Raw genomic sequence first — 19453 nt, forward strand, 5'->3', positions numbered from 1 at the left:
TATTGATTTATTGTATTTTTTGTTAATCCTCACCCGAGGATATTTTTTCCATTGATTTTTAGATAGAGTAGAAAGGGGGTGGGGGGTGGGGGAGAGAGAGAGAGAGAGACATCAATGTGAGATACACATTGATTGATTGCCTCCTGCACAACCCTGACTAGGGCCAGGGAGCAAACCTGCAACCTAGATATGTGCCCTTGACCAGAGTTGAACCCAAGACCCTTTCAGTCCTCGGGCCGATGTTCTAACCGCTGCGCCAAGGCTTATTGATTGATTTTGGAGAGAGAGAGTGGAACGGTGGGGAGAGAGAAACATCGATTTGTTGTTCCCCTTATTTATGCATTCACTGGTTGCTTCTTGTATGTGCCTGACCTGGGATTGAACCCGCAACCTTGGCAAATCAGGATGATGCTTTGACCAACTGAGCTACCCAACTAGGGTGTTGGTTCTACTTTTTTTTTTTTTAATCCTCACCTGAGGACATACTCTCATTGATTTTAGAGAGAGAGGAAGCGAGAGGGAGAGAGAAAGAAACATCAATGTGAGAGAGAAACATCGATTGGCTGCCTTCCATACACACCCTGACTGGGAACTGGGTATGTGCCATGATGGGGAATGGAACCCAGGACCTTTCGGTGCATGGGACAATGCTCCAGCCAACTGAGCCACACCGGCCAAGGCACCTCAGTTCTATTTTTTTTCATCACAATTTATATTTTTGGATTTGATCACCCTGTGGAATCAATTTTGTGTGGAATCTTTTTGAGACTCTCATCCCAGGGGAAAAAGAATGTTGTCCTGGAAGTCATAGTGCTCATATAACTGGCTTGGCCTTCACTGTCCGGAAACTCACAGTGAGACTGGGAGCTCATCACCACCCTCTCTCATGAACACTTTGGCCTCCTTCATCCTGTCCTGCCCTCGGTTCTTTTTTTATTTCCATGGCACCCTGGTGTACCACACTGACAGAGTGGATGTTGTATCTGCTCCGCTATCAGAGACCAGGTTTCCAGGCATGAAGGGCACAGAACCCACACTTTCTCCCTCTGCTGGTTTGGTGGTGGGAAAAGACGCAAGAAGAGACCTGCTCTGTACCTTCCAACTCAGATCAGGTGTCGGCAACGCCCGAGTAGAAATGAAGATGCTTGAACATCTTATTTATTGTCTAAAAGACATCCGAGAACCCACAGCATGCCGACATGGGGGTTTTACAGGAAACCAGAGCCTGTCGTCAGATTGTTGCTTCAGGACTGAGGTGGGGTTCTTGTCGGCTGAACTCTGTGGGTGTGGCCCTCGAAGTGTGACTTGTCTGTCCAAAAGGTGTTCACAGGCTCCGCCACAGGCTGTAGCCCCAGCCGGTGCCGCAGGGCTGTTCTCTCCTGGGAGTCCCCCTACTCCTGCAGGCTTGCCCATGACCACTGTGTCAGCTGGAGGCCACTGCATGACCCTGAGAAAGAACAAGGAAAACGAGAAAAACTGGACTCTCCGTAGGATGAAAACATAATAAAGCCTTTTATATTCTACATGGGTGGAGGCCATAGAGGTCAGCTGTAAATGGGCAGAAGCCTCAGTGTTCCTGCCCGGTGTGTCTTGGCTGAGGAGCAAAGACCTGTGCGGTGTCAGTAATGGGACACTGGGGTTAGTTCAGGCCAGGATGGTTACCCTTACCCCTGGCTGGCTGATGTGGGGACAGACTCTGACAGGGGAAGGTGCTTCTTCGGGGGCCACAGCAGTTAGGGGTGCAGGTGGGACCTGTAGGAAGCTGATACAGCTGGCAGCAGCTCCTACCTTCGTGACCTGGCTCTGCAGGAAACGGCAGTGTGCGGTCCCCTTCACCAGCAGGACGGCCAGCACGGGGGTGGGGTGGGGAGGGGAGCTGGGGCCAGGCTGGGGCTGATCTCGCACTCAGGAGCCACCTCTGCCTTTTGACTTATACACAGATGTCCTGAGGATGCCACTAATGTGGCCTTTTGAGGAACATGGGATCCTACCCTAGGCAGTTTATGGAGGGAGGGTGCTGGGAAAAAGGCCATCTCCTAAGCCAGAGGGTGGTGGGCAGGGAAGATAAGGACACTGAGTGGCATGGGATGGCCCCTTCTTGGGGCAGGGGCACAGTGTCCACATCTGTAGCACCCTGGGAACAGGCAGCTCATGGATTCACCACCGGTGTTATTTCGCTGTTGCATTTTGTACAAGGGACTGGGCTCTCCCTGCCTGTGGAAGGCAGCGGTGTTACCCCGAGACAGAGACGTCTGATTCCAGGAGTTCTGCCTGCAGGGCCGCTTCTGGGCTCTCAGTTTCAGCCAGAAGGGTCTCTGCCTGATGGGAGTAGGAGAGGGTGGCATATCCACGGATGTCCTGAGATGCCTGAGGACCCCCGGTAAGGAGACATGAGGTGTGTGTTCTCCAGGGACCACAGCCTTGGTTCTGGGAGGGGATCCCACCTTCCTGCCTCAATGCCCTTTGTTTTGCTTTCTCCCTCAGGCAGGTCTCCTCACTTCCCCGAGTCTCAGTTTCTTTCCTTGCTAAATATCAAGTACACATTAGGCACCGAGCGGCAAAAACCAGAAGTGAGTTGGATCTGAATGTAGTGATCACCTGCTTACTAATCTGGGCCAGGTGGATTTTCCAGGGCATAGTTTTTAGTCACTCTAGTTCAGAAGACTCAGTTCCATTCATTTAATTAGCTTGCTTACTGCTTTTTTTCTTAAGAAACCTACTTTTCTATGCAACTAATCCATGATCACTGTTGAAAAATTCTACAATGTGAATAAACTGAAAAACAAAAACCTTTTCAAACCCACCATATACATTTACTGATAATTACACCACCTAGAAATAAGCATTGTTAACATTTTGTGTATGTTCTTCAGGCTCTTTTTTCTCTTCATATGTAGAAGTCTTCTCTACTTTTACACATATTTTACCAAAAAGCTGGTAACATATATATCCTCTTTTTGGTCATTCAATATATTAACACCTTTCCATGTCAATGGACGTACACATAACATCTTTTTTTTTTGGTATGTGCTCCTAGCGAGAACCAAACTCGGGACTCTGGTCCACAGGCTGACACTCCAACCGCTGAGCCAAACCAGCCAGGGCATAACATCTTTGTTTTAATCCTCACCTGAGGATATTTTTACATTTATCTTCAGACAAAGTGGGAGGGAGGTAGAGAAAGAGAGAAACATCAACGTGAGAGGGACACACCGATTGGTTGCCTCCTGCATGACCCGACCAGGGCCGGGACTGAATTGCAACTGAGGTATGTGCCCTTGACCAGAATCGAACCCATGACTACGGGCAAACACTCTAACTGCTGAACCAAACTGGCCAGGGCCACATAATATCTTTTTAGTTATTATTCAAGTGTGAAAAAAGCACACAAGTTAAAAATGTAAATGAGTAAGTCCAGCTGCTGCGCACTCCGGTCGTGCGTGGCGGCAGCCCCCGGAGCAGTGAGGAAACCGCTCCAGAGAAGGACAGGAGTGGTCCTAAGGCCCACTGCCTCCCAGACTCCATGTAAGGTCTGGCATGTTGGTAGTGACCAAAGAGAGACCCACATGTGGAGATGCAGCCACCCTCTCACTTCCAACCATGACCATCACCACCAACCACCATTTCTTGAGCACCTGCTCTGGGCTGGGCACTGTTCTGGACACTGAGAGGCATTCAAGAGAGGTGAAAGGCACAGTTCTATCCCTCAAGCAGCTTATAGTTTAATTTGGGAGCTGAAACCCACCAAATGATGCGGTGTAAGAACACTAACAAGCATTATTTTGAGAATGGGTACTAGGAAAAAAGTTCATGCGTTTGTCCCTGTCAAACCCACCTATGACTTTGCTCATGAAATAATCAGATACAGAGATGAAAACAAAACCATTGATATTCACTTAGAAGATACTCAGGAGTTGTCAGTAACCAGCAGACAGATTGGTTGTTCAAGCATCCAGGAGTTCTTGTGTTAGCCCGGCTGGTGTGGCTCAGTGGTTGAGCAATGACCCATGTACCGAGAGGCCGCTGGTTTGATTCCTGGTCAGGGAATCCATGCCCAGGTTGTGAGCCCATTCCCCAGTGCGGGGACATGCGGGAGGTGGCCAATCGATGCTCTCTCTCATCAATGTTTCTATCTCTTTAAAAGAGAAAAAAGATGAAAAAAATATGTATCTGTTTTAAAATTGATTTTAGAGAGAGAAACATCGATTGGCTGCCTCCTGCATGCCCCCCTACCAGGGATTCGACCTGCAAACCGGGCATGTGCTCTGACTAGGAATTGAACCTGTGACCTCTCGGTTGATGCTCAGCCAACTGAACCACACTAGCCAGGGCCAGGAGTTCTTTATAATACCTCCCAAGACTTGGTTTATGAGACAGTTTCTCAGACCTTTGATGGCTATAATGGTAAATTAGTTACTAATTAACTGTTTTACTTAACAACCTGTGAAACCCCTTGTGGAGGAAGAGGTGCAAGTATTATGTGGTGAATAAAATAAAATATAACCTCACTTACTAAAAAAAGAATTTTAATGAGGAGTCAAATTCATTGAGACAGAAAGTAGGATTGTGGTTGCCAGGGGCTGGGGAAGGGGCTGGGGAGTTAGTGTTTGATGGGGACAGAGGTCTGTTTTGGAAGATGCACAAAACTCTGGAGGTGGGTGGTGGTGACGGTTGCACAACAGCGTGAATGTACTCATTGCCACTGAACTGCACACTTAAAATAGTTATGAGCAACAACAACAATAATGAAGTTCCTGTGTTTTGAGCTAAGCCATTGACACGCAGTGTCTTAGTTCTCAAGAAAGTTATCCCGAGTAAACACGCTGGGAAGTGATGAAACTGGTTTCTGTTCCAAGACCTGAATTCTAAACCACTAAGCTCTGCTACTTCTTCTCTAAGATAGTTTTTCTTGAAAGAAGAATATATCAGTGACAGTAAAGGAAAAAGTCACTTTTTATCCCCCGGTCAGCCTTCTTGTTACTTCTGTGGACTCTCTCTACCCTTTCTTCACAAGTTCCCACCCTGTTGTCCTGCTTTTCAGCAGGTGGGGCCCAGAGGCAGTGCCATCTGCAGGCGATGGTAATGACCTTGGTATTTGAGTAGTTCTGCCCTAACCAAGGGGAGGGGACAGTGAAACCAGCCCTAGGTTTGAAACTTTTTAAATTAATTAATTAATTTATTTATTTTTATTATATCTTTATTTATTTTTTTATCCTCACTTGAGGACATTTTTCCATTTTTTGTTCAGATAGTGTGGGAGGAAGAGAGAGGGAGAGAGAGAGAGAAACATCAATGTGAAAGGGACACATCAAGTGGCTGCCACCTGCACGACCAACCAGGGCTGGGGACGAACCGCAACCGAGGTACATGCCCTTGACTGGAATCGAACTCAAGACTCACTGGTCCACGGGCTGACACTCTAACTGCTGAGCCAAACTGGGCCTAAGTTTGAATCTTATCAGCTGTTTCATTTAGGGAGAAATTATTCTGCCTCTGGAAGCCTTCACCTGCTCAAAAAAACCCAACAACAACAATATAATAATGCAGATAATTAACCAGCAGAGATTGTTCTGAAAGTCAAATAAATCTGCTTGGTGCCATACAAGTGTAGTGCCATGCATTAGGCATCATTAATATTGTTCTAGTCCCAAAGCTTGTGTTTGAAGTGCTCGGCTCCATGGTAACTGAGTTTTGTTTAGAGAGAGACACAGTTTACCTGCTGGAATGAGTGCTACTGGGGACTGAAAGGCTGGAGGCGGTTTGTCCCAGCCCCACCTGATGATGCATGTGTGAGTCAGCAAGTCGGAAGCCTTCCCTGGGACTCTAATGCCCCCATTTTTGTGGTTCTCAAATTGGATCTGCCGTAAACCACCAGAATGAGGGGCCTTGAATACAAGGCTGTAGAATTTGGATTTGACCTGGGAGGCAATGGAGAGACATGAGGAGTCAGGTGAAGAGTGTGTTCCTTATCTGGATGATAAGTGATGAGGCCAGATCTGTATTTTAGTAGGATGCAGCCTGGAGGGATCTGGCCGAGCTGGAGACAGTGGCTGACTGGGAGAAATGGCTTGGAGGAGGCTGCTTCCCATAGAGCAGGCTCTGAGACGCTGGGTGGAGGCCAGTGTACACACACCCTTGCAGTACTTGGAGTTTCCCAAATCGATACAAAGGGGAAGTGATTACTCTCCAGAAGGCAGGTGACCTCCACCCAGGCTCTTTTGGCCAGCCCTGTCTGCCCAGGCTGTGTGAGCTTGGGGAAGCCACTTAACCTGCTCAGGCCTCCGTTTCCTCATCTCTAAGAGGGCTGAAATAGAAAATCCTTGTGAGGATTTGATATATGCAAAGTTGGACCTGGGTATGCCACAGTTGGTACACAGTTGACATAGCTGCTATTTTCAGAGTTTCCATCTATAAAACAGGGAAGGACAAATATGTTTCCACAACTTGTGGAAGGGGAAGCTGTAGGACTAGCCAGAACTTTTATATTTAGGGGCTCAACTAGGGACTTAGCAAGATAGATATTATTAACTTTCCCACATGTTCAGGGAAATGTACGGTTTATAGAGCCTTTTCATGTGTGTGTTCTCATATTCCCCTCCCGACAGTCTGTGAGACAGGCAAGCAGACACTACCATTGTCTCCATTTCATAGGTGAGGAAACAGGCTCTGGGAATGAAAGTGACTTGTCTAAGAGTCTAAGATCACACAGCTAGTAGGATTACATTTTAAAAAAATCCTCACTCAAGAGAGAGGAAGGAAGAGAGACAGAGAGAGAGAGAGAGAGAGAGAGAGAGAGAGAGAGAGAAAGAGACATGGATCGGTTGCCTCTCACACACACCCCATCAAACCCTGAAACCTAGGTATGTGCCCTGAACGAGAATCAAACCCATAATCTCTTGGTGTATGGGGTGACGCTTCAACCAACTGAGCCACCTGGCCAGGGCACAGCTAGTAGGATTAGAAGCCAGGTGTTCTGACTCAGAATGTCAGAGCTGGATGATCACAGGAGATTGTCCTGTCCAACCCCTACATTTTACAGACGGAGAGGCCGAGGCTCAAAGAAGGAAAGAACTCGCTGGGGCACACTGTGAATTCGAGGCAGAGCCTGGACTAGGCCAGCCTCTGGATGGCTATTCCACTTCACTGAATGATAGTAACTTTCTTCCATTCCACCCTGTTTCAGGGAAACCCGTTTCTGGAATCAAGTCTTCTGTCCCAGACTTCCCGAGTGCTGTGAAGCCAGGAAGGCCCTGGGCAGCTTCTGTAAGAGGCACTGAGGACGAACAGAAGAAAGGGCAGCCCATGAGCCCAGCTGCCTCTCTGGGTCCAGGTATTTTAAATTAAATTAAATTTTTTTATTTAAAAAAATGTAAGGAAATGATTTATCTATAAGGATATTCAGCTCAGTATACAATAGCAAAAAATTAGAAACAACAGTGGGGATGGTAAAATTAAGGACAAGGTCACTGCAATAATACTATTAGCACAACATAGTACTGTTACCATTGTTAACATAACAATACTGTTGACAATTATTTGGATAGGTATACATACATGGAAACATGCTTACAATATATTAAGAGAAAAAGTCAGATAATAAAAAAATATATCATTTCTTACATTTTTTATAGAAAGAAAGAACTCAGTAAAGAGGGCTTTCTGTGTGCCAGACACTGTTGTAAGTACCTCCAAGATGTTAACTTATTTAATTCTCCTTTACTGTGAGTTAGGTATTATGATTATCTCCATTTCACAGATGAGAAAACTGAAGCATAGAGAGTTAAACAGCCTCTCAGGGTCATATACATGGGACCCAGGTATTTTACCTGTAGTTTCTCGGACTTCCATTGCGGGCTGGACCTTCATGCTGGCTCCAGGCTAGGATCCTAATGACCTCTCTGTCTGTTCTCCACAGGCGTGTAGCCTGTCCAGGGCCTGCCCTCACAGCCATGCCCCCTTCTTCCTCTTTGCCAGTCATAGATCTTTGTACTTTGTTCTATGGCTCTTAAAACACCAAGAGGGAAAGTGATTTGTTCAAGGTCATATGAACAGGAAGTAGCTTCTGAGCAGTGTCCTTTAAACTCTTATGTCCCTAACCACTGCACACACTCCTACTCCAAAGCTTTTCAGACCACTTCAGATTTGTCTCCATTCCCTTGTGCCCAGGAAAGGGCCCAGGGACAGTTTGCCAGTTGATGGAAGGACTTAGCCAGTGATAACTTCCCCAAGGGGAATTGCTACTCACGCCCACATCTCCATTTTCACCACCTCTCCCCTGGAGCCCAGCCTCCCTTCTGCCTTCCTGCAGCCTCCTGAGTGTTGAGCCAAAGATCCCAAATCCATGAAACCCCAGTTCATTAATGTGGATCCTGAGGCCCAGATCAGTATGGGCTGAGAGGAGCATAGGCTTTTGCATTAGACAGACCCATATTTGAATTTCAACTTTACCACGTTCTAGCAGAAGTACTTAACCTTTCTGTCATCTATAAAATGGGCATAATAACAGAACTCACGTCATCATATTGTGCTAAGGAATCATATACCACAGGGTTGCCTCATATAAGTGGTCATTAAATGTTAGCTGATGTCACCCTGGCTGGTGTTGTTCAGTTGGTTGGGCATCGTCCTGTGTACCAAATGGCTGCCTATTCAATTCCCGGTCAGGGCACATACCCAGAATGCAGGCTCAATCCCTAGCAGGGTGGGTGTAGGAGTTAGCTAATCGACGTTTTGCTTTCACATCGATGTCTTTCCCTCTCCCTCTCCCTTCCTCTCTAAAAATCAATTAAAAAAAAAAACTTTTAAAAAATGTTAGCTGGCCTGACCTGTGTGGCTTAGTGGTTGAGCGTTGACCCATGCACCAAGAGGTCGCCAGTTTGATTCCCGATCAGGGCACATGCCCAGGTTGTGAGCCAAATCCCCAGTGGGAGGCATACAGGAGGCGGCCAGTCAATGATCTCTGTCATCAGTGTTTCTATCTTTTTCTCTCTCCTTTCCTCTCTCTCTAAAATCAATAAAGAAAAAAAATGTTAGCTGATGTTAGGAACATTCTAGATACCCCAGATAGATCAAGTCTGAAAAATTCTAGGCCAACGAGTCTAAGTTATTTCCTGTAGCTAAAGGGAAAAAAAAAGTGCAGAACTTTGATCAGCAATTAAAGATAAGGGGAAATAGTCATGAAGCAAATGTGATACTGGTTGATGGCTAATGGGAAACATAGTAATAAAACAGGAGAGAGAGAGAGAAACATTGACGTGAAAGGGACACATCGAGTGGCTGCCTCCCGCACGACCCAACCAGGGCTGGGGACAAACTGCAAACGAGGTACATGCCTTTAGCGGGAACCGAACCCGGGTCTCTCTGGACCACGGGCCAACGCTCTAACAGCTGAGCCAAACCGGCCAGGGCCCATTCACTTTCTTGAATGGCCCTCAGAAGCACATGTGCCCTGGCAGGTCAAGATGATATGTACAGTCTATAGACAGAGACAGGAAGCCGAATTTATTTTTGCCCAAACTGAAAATAGGAGAGTAATCATTCATTTCATCAAATAACCCACAGTTGTCCTCTCTTGGGAAAGCCCCAAGTTTATTTTGGGCCCCTAAGTTCAAGCTGATTGATTGTCTTGTAGGAGTGGAGAATGCCGAGGCAGCAGTGGCTGGGAATAGGTGGGAACAATGACTGCCGGTGTGCAGGAGATACTGGGCCAGGAGCTTCTAGCTAGAGCCTCGTGAATCACGCTGACAATCAGGGAGGTGGGGGGCCCTGTTGCCCTCCCCTCACCTCCACCTTGATACCAGGGGAAGGATACTTAACCTGCCAGAGCTTCCTGGCTGAAGGAGTAGTGGGGTTAGGATTCAGCTCAGGTGGGTTGCACAGAGCCCACATCTTTTTTTTTTTTTTTTTTTTTTTATCCTCACCCGAGGACATTTTTCCATTTTTTTGTTCAGGTAGAGTGGGAGGGAGAGAGAGGAACAGAGAGAGAGAGAGAAACATCGATGTGAAAGGAACACATCGAGTGGCTGCCACCCACACAACCGACCAGGGCCAGGGACAAACTGCAACCGAGGTACATGCCCTTAGCGGGAACCGAACCCGGGTCTCTCAGGACCGCAGGCCGACGCTCTAACCGCTGAGCCAAACCGGCCAGGGCTTTTTTTTTTTTTCCCCCCCAATGTTTTTATTTGTTTTAGAGAGACAAGAAGGGGGGAGGGGGGAGAGAGAGAGAGAGACATTGATGTGAGAGAGAGATATCAATCAGTTGCCTCCTGAATGCACCCTGACCAGGGATTGAACCCAAAACCTGGGTATGTACTCTGACCAGGAATCGAACTGGTGACCCTTTGGAACATGGGATGACACTCAACCAATTGAGCCACACCGACCAGGACTTTTTAAATTAAAAAAAAAATTTTTTTTCTTTATTGATTTTAGAGAGAGAGGAAGGGAGAGGGAGAGAAATAGAAACATTGATGAGAGAGAACATTAGTTGGCCGCTCCAGCATGCCCCATGCTGGGAATTGGGCTCACAACTTGGGCATGCCCTGACCGATAATTGAACCGGTGACCTCTTGGTTCATGGGTCGATGCTCAACCACTGAGCCACACCAGCCGGACTAAAATTTTTTTTAAATTGATTTTTAGAGTAAGAGAGAGAGAGAGACAGAGAGAGAGAGAAAGAGAAAGAGAAATAAAAACATGGATGTGAGATAGAACTATTGATTGGTTGTCTCCCACAGATGCCCCAACTAGGGGATCAAACCCACCACCTTTTGGTGTACAGGAAAACAATCCAACCAACTGAACCACATTGGCTGGGGCCAGAGCCCACATCTTAACCCCTGTGGTGGGGAGGAAGTGGGGGAGAGACATAGAAGAAGAAAATACTTGAGGACTGGTTCTGAGTACCTCATTAAACAAATTCTCGCTGGGCCAGTGTAGCTTGTGGACTGAGAGGTCACAGTTTAATTCCTGGTCAGGGCACATGCCTGGATTGTAGGCTCGATCCCCAGTGGCAGGGAGGGAGCCGGTGTAGGAGACAGCTGATTGATGTATCTCTCTCACATCAATGTTTCTATCTCTTTCTCCTTTTCTCTCTTATTTTATTTTATTTTTTTAATCCTCACCCAAGGACATTTTTCCATTTTTTGTTCAGATAGAGTGGGAGGAGGACAGAGAGAGAGAAACATCGACATGAAAGGGACACATTGAGTGGTTGCCACCTGCACAACCCAACCAGGGTCGGGGACAAACTGCAACTGAGGTACATGCCCTTAGCGGGAACCGAACCTGGATCTCTCTGGACCGCAGGCCGACGCTCCAACCGCTGAGCCAAACTGGCCAGGGCTCCTCTCTCTCTCTCTTAAAAAAAAAAAAAATCAATAAACAAATTCTCAAAGCCAGAATTCAGATAAAAGACTTCTGCATAGCTGTAGTAACTCATGAGGCCATAGTAATAGGAGAGGCCATTGGTTGTCAGTAAGAATCTATTTACTCTTAATCTACACAGAGTTTTAGCAGCCTTGGTACTCCATACATACATATCAGACAAAGACCCATCTCTGTGCTTTACAACTGTGATCTCTTTTAATCTGGACAAGAATTCTACAAGGAATGGACTATTATTGCTCTTTTTACATTTGAGAAAGCTAAGAAATTGAAGCACAAGTCATCCAAGGTCAACTCTTTTTTTTTTTTTTTTTAATTCTCACCTGAGGATATTTTTCTATTTTTGTTCAAATAGGGTGGAAGGGAGAGAGGGAGGGAGGGGTTGAAGGGGGAGAGAGAGAGAGAGAAAGAAACATCGATGTGAGGGAGAACCATTGATTGATTGCCTCTGCACACTCCCCACCAGGCATCGAGCCCACAACCCAGGTATGTGCCCTGACCGGGAATCGAACCAGGCACCTCTCGGTACTTGGGTCAGCGCTCAACCACTGAGCCACACTCTGCTGGGCATCAACTCTTTAGTAATGTCAGAGCCAGGACTTGAGCCCAGTTCTGTCTGATAAACAGAAAGGAGACGGAGGAGGCTGTGGAGGCTGACCCACTGGCAGCCATGAGGCAGGGTACAGAAAACTCCCAATGAGATGCAGCACCGCTGTGTGTTCTGTACCCAGGCCCTCAAGGGTGCAGTGCAGTAGGGCAGGCTTTGTTGCATGCGGCTTGGGAAAACAGATGCCATAGAAAGATTTTCATAGGAAATTTTCATTTTTGGGGGTAAAAGTTTTGGCACATAGAGGGTTAACTCTTAGTGTTTTGGAAATGGCATTTATGTAGCCCAGTGTCTTCCGGCCCAGTCCTTCCTTGAGCATTAACAAAGCAAGGGCTAGTTCTTATCTGATGTGTCAGCTTTGCGGTAGTGGCCCAAATCCCATTCCTTTTTAATTTTTACAAAACCAGAGGAATAAATAGACTCAGCCACTCCTCCAACTAATATTCCACTAGAGCAGACCTCAGTGATTCCCCCCAAGGCAAGAGACCTGGCAAAGCCCCAAGAGTGAACCACAGGCATCAAGTCAGACCAGAAAATCTTGGCTGTGTGAGGCCAGTGCTGACCTTGGAGTCACAGGGCAAAGGAAGAGGATGAGGGAGCATGTGCGCAGCTCTGCCCGGAGGCCAGCACTGGGTTAGGGAGTGGGCGGGGCAGCACTTGAGGAAAGAAGCAGGAGGGAGATGGAGTTGGCCGAGCAGCGGTTCTCTGAATGTAGAACCTATACCCGCAGCGGTACATGAGAACATGATTGTTGGAAAAAATATGTCACATGCACAAAAAACTAGAGATCTCAAAGCTAAATACGTATTATAGTTAAGTATGTGAATTAAAGTGGATTGAAAGAAAAACATCAAGTAATTCAGTGAGGGAGCACAGAGGCATGGCCACCGTCTAGAAGGTGGATGAACTTGACAGACCAAGGGTACTGGGCAGATGCCAAGAGGAGGCAGGGCAGGGGCAGAGACTTCATCACAGGAGCAGCAGTGGCAGGGAGCCTTTCTGCAAGGCAGGTCCTCTGCACTGCTAGCTAGTGGGTGCCCATATTCCAGGTCACATGAGGAGCAGAAGCCAAGATGAACACACAAGGATTTTCATAGGACAGATGCCTGGGAGAAAATGTGGAAGGGCCCTAGCTGGTTTTGTTCAATGGTTAGAGCATTGGCCTGTGCACTGAAGGGTCATGGGTTCGATTCCCAGTCAAGGGCACGTACCTGGATTGCAGGTTTATCCCTGGCCCGAGCTGGGGTTGTGCGGGAAGCAACCAATTGATGTCTCTGTCTCTGTCTCTGTCTCTGTCTCTGTCTCTCTCTCCCCCCCCCCCTTTCTCTCTTTCTCTCCCTTCCTCTCTCCCACTAAAAACCATTGGAAAAATATCCTCAGGTGAGAATTAACAACAAAAACATGTGGAAGGAACTGGACATTTTGGGGAAGGTTGGGTGGAAGTGCCCTGCTTGCAGTCTAAGGCAGGCTCAGGGGTGTCCTTGGGGAGACCAGAGTCACCATCAGCGTCTTGGGTCTCCCCTTAGTCTCCTTTCTGCACTCCGCAGGAAGCTTGGCCTGGGTGCAGAGGGGGATGGATTTGAGAGCAGAGAGCAGTAGCACAAGCCCTCTGGTTGGTTGTGTTGCCAGCAGCTGGTCTGCAGCACATTGCTGGTTTTATTTGTTTATTTTTTCAATCTGGATTAATTAATTTGTGTTTGCCAAAAGTTTAATCCCAGTGTCTGAGCTATAGCTCTTACCTCGAAGCTCAGTTTAGTTATAGCGCACTGATGGACTGAAGGGGGTGTGTGTGTGTGTTTAGTGCCCTATTCTAGGCTTCTCTGATGCTGTGTGGGTGTGCAAACATGGCACCTTCCCAAGTGTAGTTTTTCAAATATAGCCAATGCTGAGAAATGTGGGAAACATGAAACAAAAGTAAAAACAAAAAAAGCCCTCAGGACTCTAGAAGCAGCAGCAGACCACCCAGGAGTGAGGCTAAGGGTGGCCCTCGGCCGGGCTCTGTGGAGATAAAGAGCCAGTAGGCTTTGTATCAGATAAGTTTTGTTTATCAGCTGCCTGGGTTAATAGTTTAACAAGGCTGATTGTAGTTTTACCCCATTTCCAGTCATCTGAATTATTTCTAAAAGTTCCAGATTAACCACTCCTTTCCTGATGTCATATACCAGAAATACGGGAAGCAGGTGAACAGCAACCCCGGGGTCAAGGTTTTCTTGGAAGGGCCGGCCCCCAGTTACTCAGAGCCTCATTTTCAGCATCTGTAAAGAAAAGGTGATAATGCTACCTATCTCCTAGGATTGTTGTGAGGATTTGCTGAGTTAAAACAGTGAGGCATTCAGAACAGTCCCTGGCACAATGTCAGTGTTTGCTAATTAAGTGTGCCTGGAATATTTACCGCACTCCTGGGCTTTTCCTCCACAAGGGCCAGTGCCGCTGCCTCCCCACCTCCTGCATCATAGCCCCTTGTCAGAAACTATTCCCCATTCATTGTTCAAGCCCAGGCCAGATGCTCCTTTTTGAAACTCTCCTTGATCTCCCAACCTGTTATGGCCAGCCTCTCCTACCCCTGACCTCAGAGGCTGGTTATTGCCTGCCATGGTAGAGGTTTCTGGAAGGCAGGCTTTGTACCTAATTTTCCTGTTCTCTGATCCTCGTGAGAGAGGTGTGACAGTGAGGGGTTAGATGTCACACAGATGACATTCCATTTGAAGGCTGGCTCTGCCACTTACTGTGTGGCCCTGGGCAAGTGGACGCCTCCAGTGCCTCTGTCCACCTGCCAAATGGGGATCATTTATAGGACTAATCCATAGAGCTGTCATAAGGATTCATTTAGGTAACGCATGAGGATTGTGTAGGCAGGTGCCTGGGGGTGTCAGAAAATAGCAGCTGTCATTATTGACAATCATCAGAGACTGGCTTGGTGTAGGGACTTACAGGGACACCCTCCTTTTTTCTTCAAGTGGGCCACTTTCTGACCCACAGTCCCATCCCTTCTTTCCAGGACCTGCTCCAGCCAGAGCCAACCTCCTGCCTCCTCCTGAAGATGCCCCTCCTTCCTTAAAAACTGACCTTCCTGCTTCGTCTGATTCAAAGGTAAATCCCTGATCTGAAAGTCATATCCATAGTTTGTGGTACTTTCTCAAAACTGCAATACATTTATTCTCTGAGACCAGTGTGGGGGTTAGGGATGGGGTGAAGGGGAGAAAGGAGACCCGTTGAATTAATCTGAGCTAAGACAGGAAGTACTGGAGGCCAATAAAGCTGGGACAGGGCTGGGGGTAGGGAGTTGTTGCACTAGTGAATATGCATTTTTATTGAGCTTTTCCATTATTTGTGTTTAAATGAGAGCTGATAATTGGCATCTTCCTCCCCCCAAATATATTGATTGTAGTAGTATTTGCTTACAAACTACCTCCCCTTCAATTGTTTCTCAACCCAAAATATGTTCGTTATCCTGAATTTTCAATGACTTGGGTCCAGGGCCACATATGACTTTTGTGGGTCTTAGGCACTTACGCCTTCAAGAGCTCTTAATTTCATTTAAAAAATTATATTTCCCAATTACATTGACATGAAGATGAATATAATTTAAGCTAGGTTAAAAAAATTAAAACATTGCCCTGGCCGGTTTGGCTCAGTGGTTGGAATGTTGGCCCGCTCACCAAAGGGTTTCAGATTTGATTCCTGGTCGAAGGCACCTACCTGGCTTGCAGGCTTGATCCCTGGCCCTGGTCAGGGCAAGTTCAGGAGGCAACCAGTCGATGTGTATCTCTCACATCAATGTCTCTCTCTCTCTCTAACTCTAACTCTCTCTCTCACTCTCTCCCCCTCATTTCCATTCTCTCTAAAAATCAATGGAAAAAAAATATCCTCTGGTGAAGATCAACCAAAAATAATAATAATAAAAAAATCAAACCATTGTCTTTTACTTTAAAAGTCTGTTTTTGTTCTTCTGATTTTATAAGAAATTAAAACATATTCGTTGGCTGCTAAAAGTGTGTGGGCAGGTGCCTAGTGAGGAAGCAGCACCGCGGGGCTCTGGGTAATGAAGCTGTGCCATAAAGGAGACTCACTTCCTCTGAGATTAATCCTGCTCAAAGATGGTAACGTGGAAGAATGGTCATAGTATAATGTTAAGTGAAAACATCAGATACCAAAACTATGTGTGCATCATGATTCCAGTTGGTAAAATAAAGCCTTATATATCTAGTTTGCAAGAAACAATCTAAACCTGAATAGCAGTTAAGTAGATAATGGGATTAATGGGATGTTTCCATCCTAATTTTCTAAAATTGTTTATAAACATAAAAAGTTTTAAAAATGTGTCTGGCTGGTGTGGCTCAGTGGTTGAGCATCAACCCAGGCACCAAGAGGTCGCTGGTTTGATTCCTGGTCAGGGCACATGCCCAGGCTGTGGGCCACATCCCCAGTGGGGGGCCTGCAGGAGACGGCCAATCGATGTTCTCGCTCATCGATGTTTCTCTCTCTCCCTTTCCCTTCCTCTCTCTCTAATAATAAATAAAGAAAAAAATGTTTTTACAAGTTTTTAAAATATAAGTTTATGTATACCTATGTTTAAGAAGGGAAGTGATTGAAGCAGAGCTGCTTTTTGTACACTTGCACCACAAGCAGTCTCCGGAGCTCTGAGTACAGAATCGTGTTTAGTTGAACCTATGTCCTGCTCCCCAGCATGTGTATCATGAATAGGACCAGGGGCACCAGTTTGGCCATTGACCAGCTGTGTAATCTCACCTCAGCTCTTTGGCCCCCTTAGTGCTCACCTTCGTAAACTGAAAACAAAAAAACAGGAAAAAAAATCAACTATTTGCCAAGAATACTCACATTTTAGTTAATCTTCGAAATTTCCCTCCAGGGTACAATTGTTATGTTTACTTTCATGGATGCAGTTAAAGTTCAGAGAGGTGAAATAACTTGTTCAGGGACACAGAGCAAGTTAGGGGCAGAGCTGGGATTTGAGCTGGCCCTGTTCATGTCTTTTTCATCACTCCTCCTTGTGGATAAGATGATCCCCTCCACCCCTTCAGCTCTGGTGTTCTAAGATCCCTAAGGTAGTAGGGAAAATAATATTTTCTATTTTAATTCCATATTAATCTTTGTCTCTTCTCTGAACCTCCAGGATGTCAGCACCTCTGTTCCTAAGCAAGAAACACTTCTGGGTCTGTCTGGAGACAGCCTTTTCTGGAGCGAGGCGGACGTGGTTCAGGCAACCGATAACTTCAATCAAACCCACAAAATCAGTGAGGGGACCTTTGCTGACATCTACAGAGGACAAAGGCAGGGCACGCCATTTGTCTTCAAGAAACTCAGAGAGGCGAGCACTTTTTTTGGTTTCTAGTGTGTGTGCATGCGCGTGCGTGTGGCGGGGGTGGGGGTGGGGTGGGGGGTGGCAGGGGAGCCTGCATGGGTGAGGCTGGATTTTAATGTTTCAGTGTCTTTTCCCACAGATAGCCTGCTCAGGTTCAGGATCAATTGAAAAATTCTTCCAAGCAGAGATACAAATTTGTCATAGGTAAGCCTCTCCTGTGGAAAATTATTGTTATCATTATTTTGGTTAATCCTCAACTGAGGATATTTTTCCCTTGATTTATTTTTAGATACAGTGGAAGGGAGGGAGAGGGGGAGAGAGAGAGAGACATCGATGTAAGAGAGACACATCGATTGTTTGCCTCCCGCGTGACCCTGACTAGGGCCGGGGATTGAACCTGCAACCCTTTGGTCTGCAGGCTGATGCTCTAACTGCTAAGCCAAACTGGCCAGGCTATGGAAAATTATTAAACTTTGTTTAATAATGATGACAGCTGCCCGGGCTGGTGTGGCTTGGTGGATTGAGCATAGTGCCATGGACTGAGAGGTCCTGGTTTGAATCCTAGTCAGGGCACATGCCTTGGTTGTGGGCTCGATCCCCAGTGAGGGGCATGCAGGAGGCAGCCAAATCCATGTTTCTATCTCTCTCCCTCTCCCTTCTCTCTAAAAAAAAAAAAATCAATAAAAATATATTAAAACAAAAATGATGACAGCTAATCCTGATATAGTGCTTCCTATGTGGCAGGCATGTTTTAAGCACTCTGTGTGTGTAAACCCATTTTATTCTCACAAGGACCCTATAATGTAGTTCCTATTAGCACATTATTTTACTATGGCACCTGTCATGTATGTGCTGTACACCAGCTGTCATTCAGTCCTGGCAGTCACTATTGAGTTTCTACTGCCAATGTCAGCTGTGGGCAAGTAATGCCTGGTAATTGCAGAGTATTTTAAGGAATATCCCAGATGGTGTGGCTCAGTGGATTGAGCGTCATCCCATGGACTGAGAGGTCCTGGTTCGATTCCCAGTCAAGGCTTGATCCCCAGTAGTGGGTATTCAGAAGGCAGCCAATCGATATTTCTCTTTCACATCGATGTTTCTATCTCTCTCTCTAAAAAAATCAATAAAAATATATTTAAAAAAAGAAATAAAGAAAATTATAAATAAAATACAAATCACCTATTTTCTGTAGCACCTACAAATAACCACTACTGTATCAATATTTTGATATATTTTAATTCTTTCTTTATTCATACATGTGTACACAGGTACACACATACTTATATAACACACACATTTATGGAAACTGTAAGTCTAATATCCCTTCCACCTTGGTATTGTGCCCTCCTGGAGTTGACAGTCATTCCTTCATTCATTGATACGGCGAATGTGAGTTGTTAAGGCCTTATTTGGCTTTAGGGAGTGCAGGCCATAAAGAATACACAGCCCCAGCCTTGGGGAAGCTTGTGGTTCAGTGAGGAGAGTAGCGTGTAAATAACAAATGAGTGTGAAAGTGTGAAGTAGGATGGCCTGGGGGAGTGGAAGAGGGCAGAGGGGTCACACAGGAGGCCATTAAAATAGTTCTGGGGAGAGACCATCAGGATCTGACCCAAGGCAGAAGAATGGGGAATGAAAGGGATGTTATGAAACTATTTATGGTAGTGAGCGGTGACTAATTAGATGGGGGTAAGGAGGTTTCTAGGAAACTGGATGGGTGGTAGTGCCCTTCGCTGAGATAATAGCTATGGGTAGAGAAGCAGGTTTGGGACTTGTGGCGTCTAGACTGTTCACCTATGGAGATGAAAGATTTGGGAGCCTTCCTCATAGAGGTGGAAGATTCCTAGAGGAGCAGTTTATAACACAAGATGATGAGCCCTGCCTGGGAGACTCAGGTTTCAGAGGGAGGCGAAGGAGGAGGGTTTTAGTGAAAAAGCTTAAGAAAGAGTGGTCAGAGAGGTAGGAGGAGAATCAGGAGGAACTGGTGACTTACAACCAAGCAGAAGAGGATTTGGGGGAAGAATTCCAGTCCTGGCAGTCAAACAAACCTGCAGTCTATCCTGGTCTCACTGCTTTCTAGTTGTAACCTTGGGAAAGTTCCTTAATTTCGAAACCTCTGCTTCTGGAAGAAGGGGTGG

General features: G+C 46.3%; 1 protein-coding gene across 1 annotated transcript in view; it reads left to right on the forward strand.

The window, feature by feature from the left end:
* Positions 1-19453, forward strand: part of IRAK2 (interleukin 1 receptor associated kinase 2) — a 71284-nt gene that overhangs the window by 28397 nt on the left and 23434 nt on the right. Inside the window, exons 3-6 of the mRNA XM_036267227.1 lie at positions 7184-7330; positions 14994-15085; positions 17130-17324; positions 17458-17522. Of these exons, the coding sequence (XP_036123120.1) occupies positions 7184-7330; positions 14994-15085; positions 17130-17324; positions 17458-17522 (499 nt within the window). The remainder of the gene's footprint in view (positions 1-7183; positions 7331-14993; positions 15086-17129; positions 17325-17457; positions 17523-19453) is intronic.

The sequence above is a fragment of the Molossus molossus genome, unplaced genomic scaffold, assembly GCF_014108415.1.
Source record: "Molossus molossus isolate mMolMol1 unplaced genomic scaffold, mMolMol1.p scaffold_m16_p_18, whole genome shotgun sequence".
In the NCBI taxonomy this organism is placed as follows: Eukaryota; Metazoa; Chordata; class Mammalia; order Chiroptera; family Molossidae; genus Molossus; species Molossus molossus.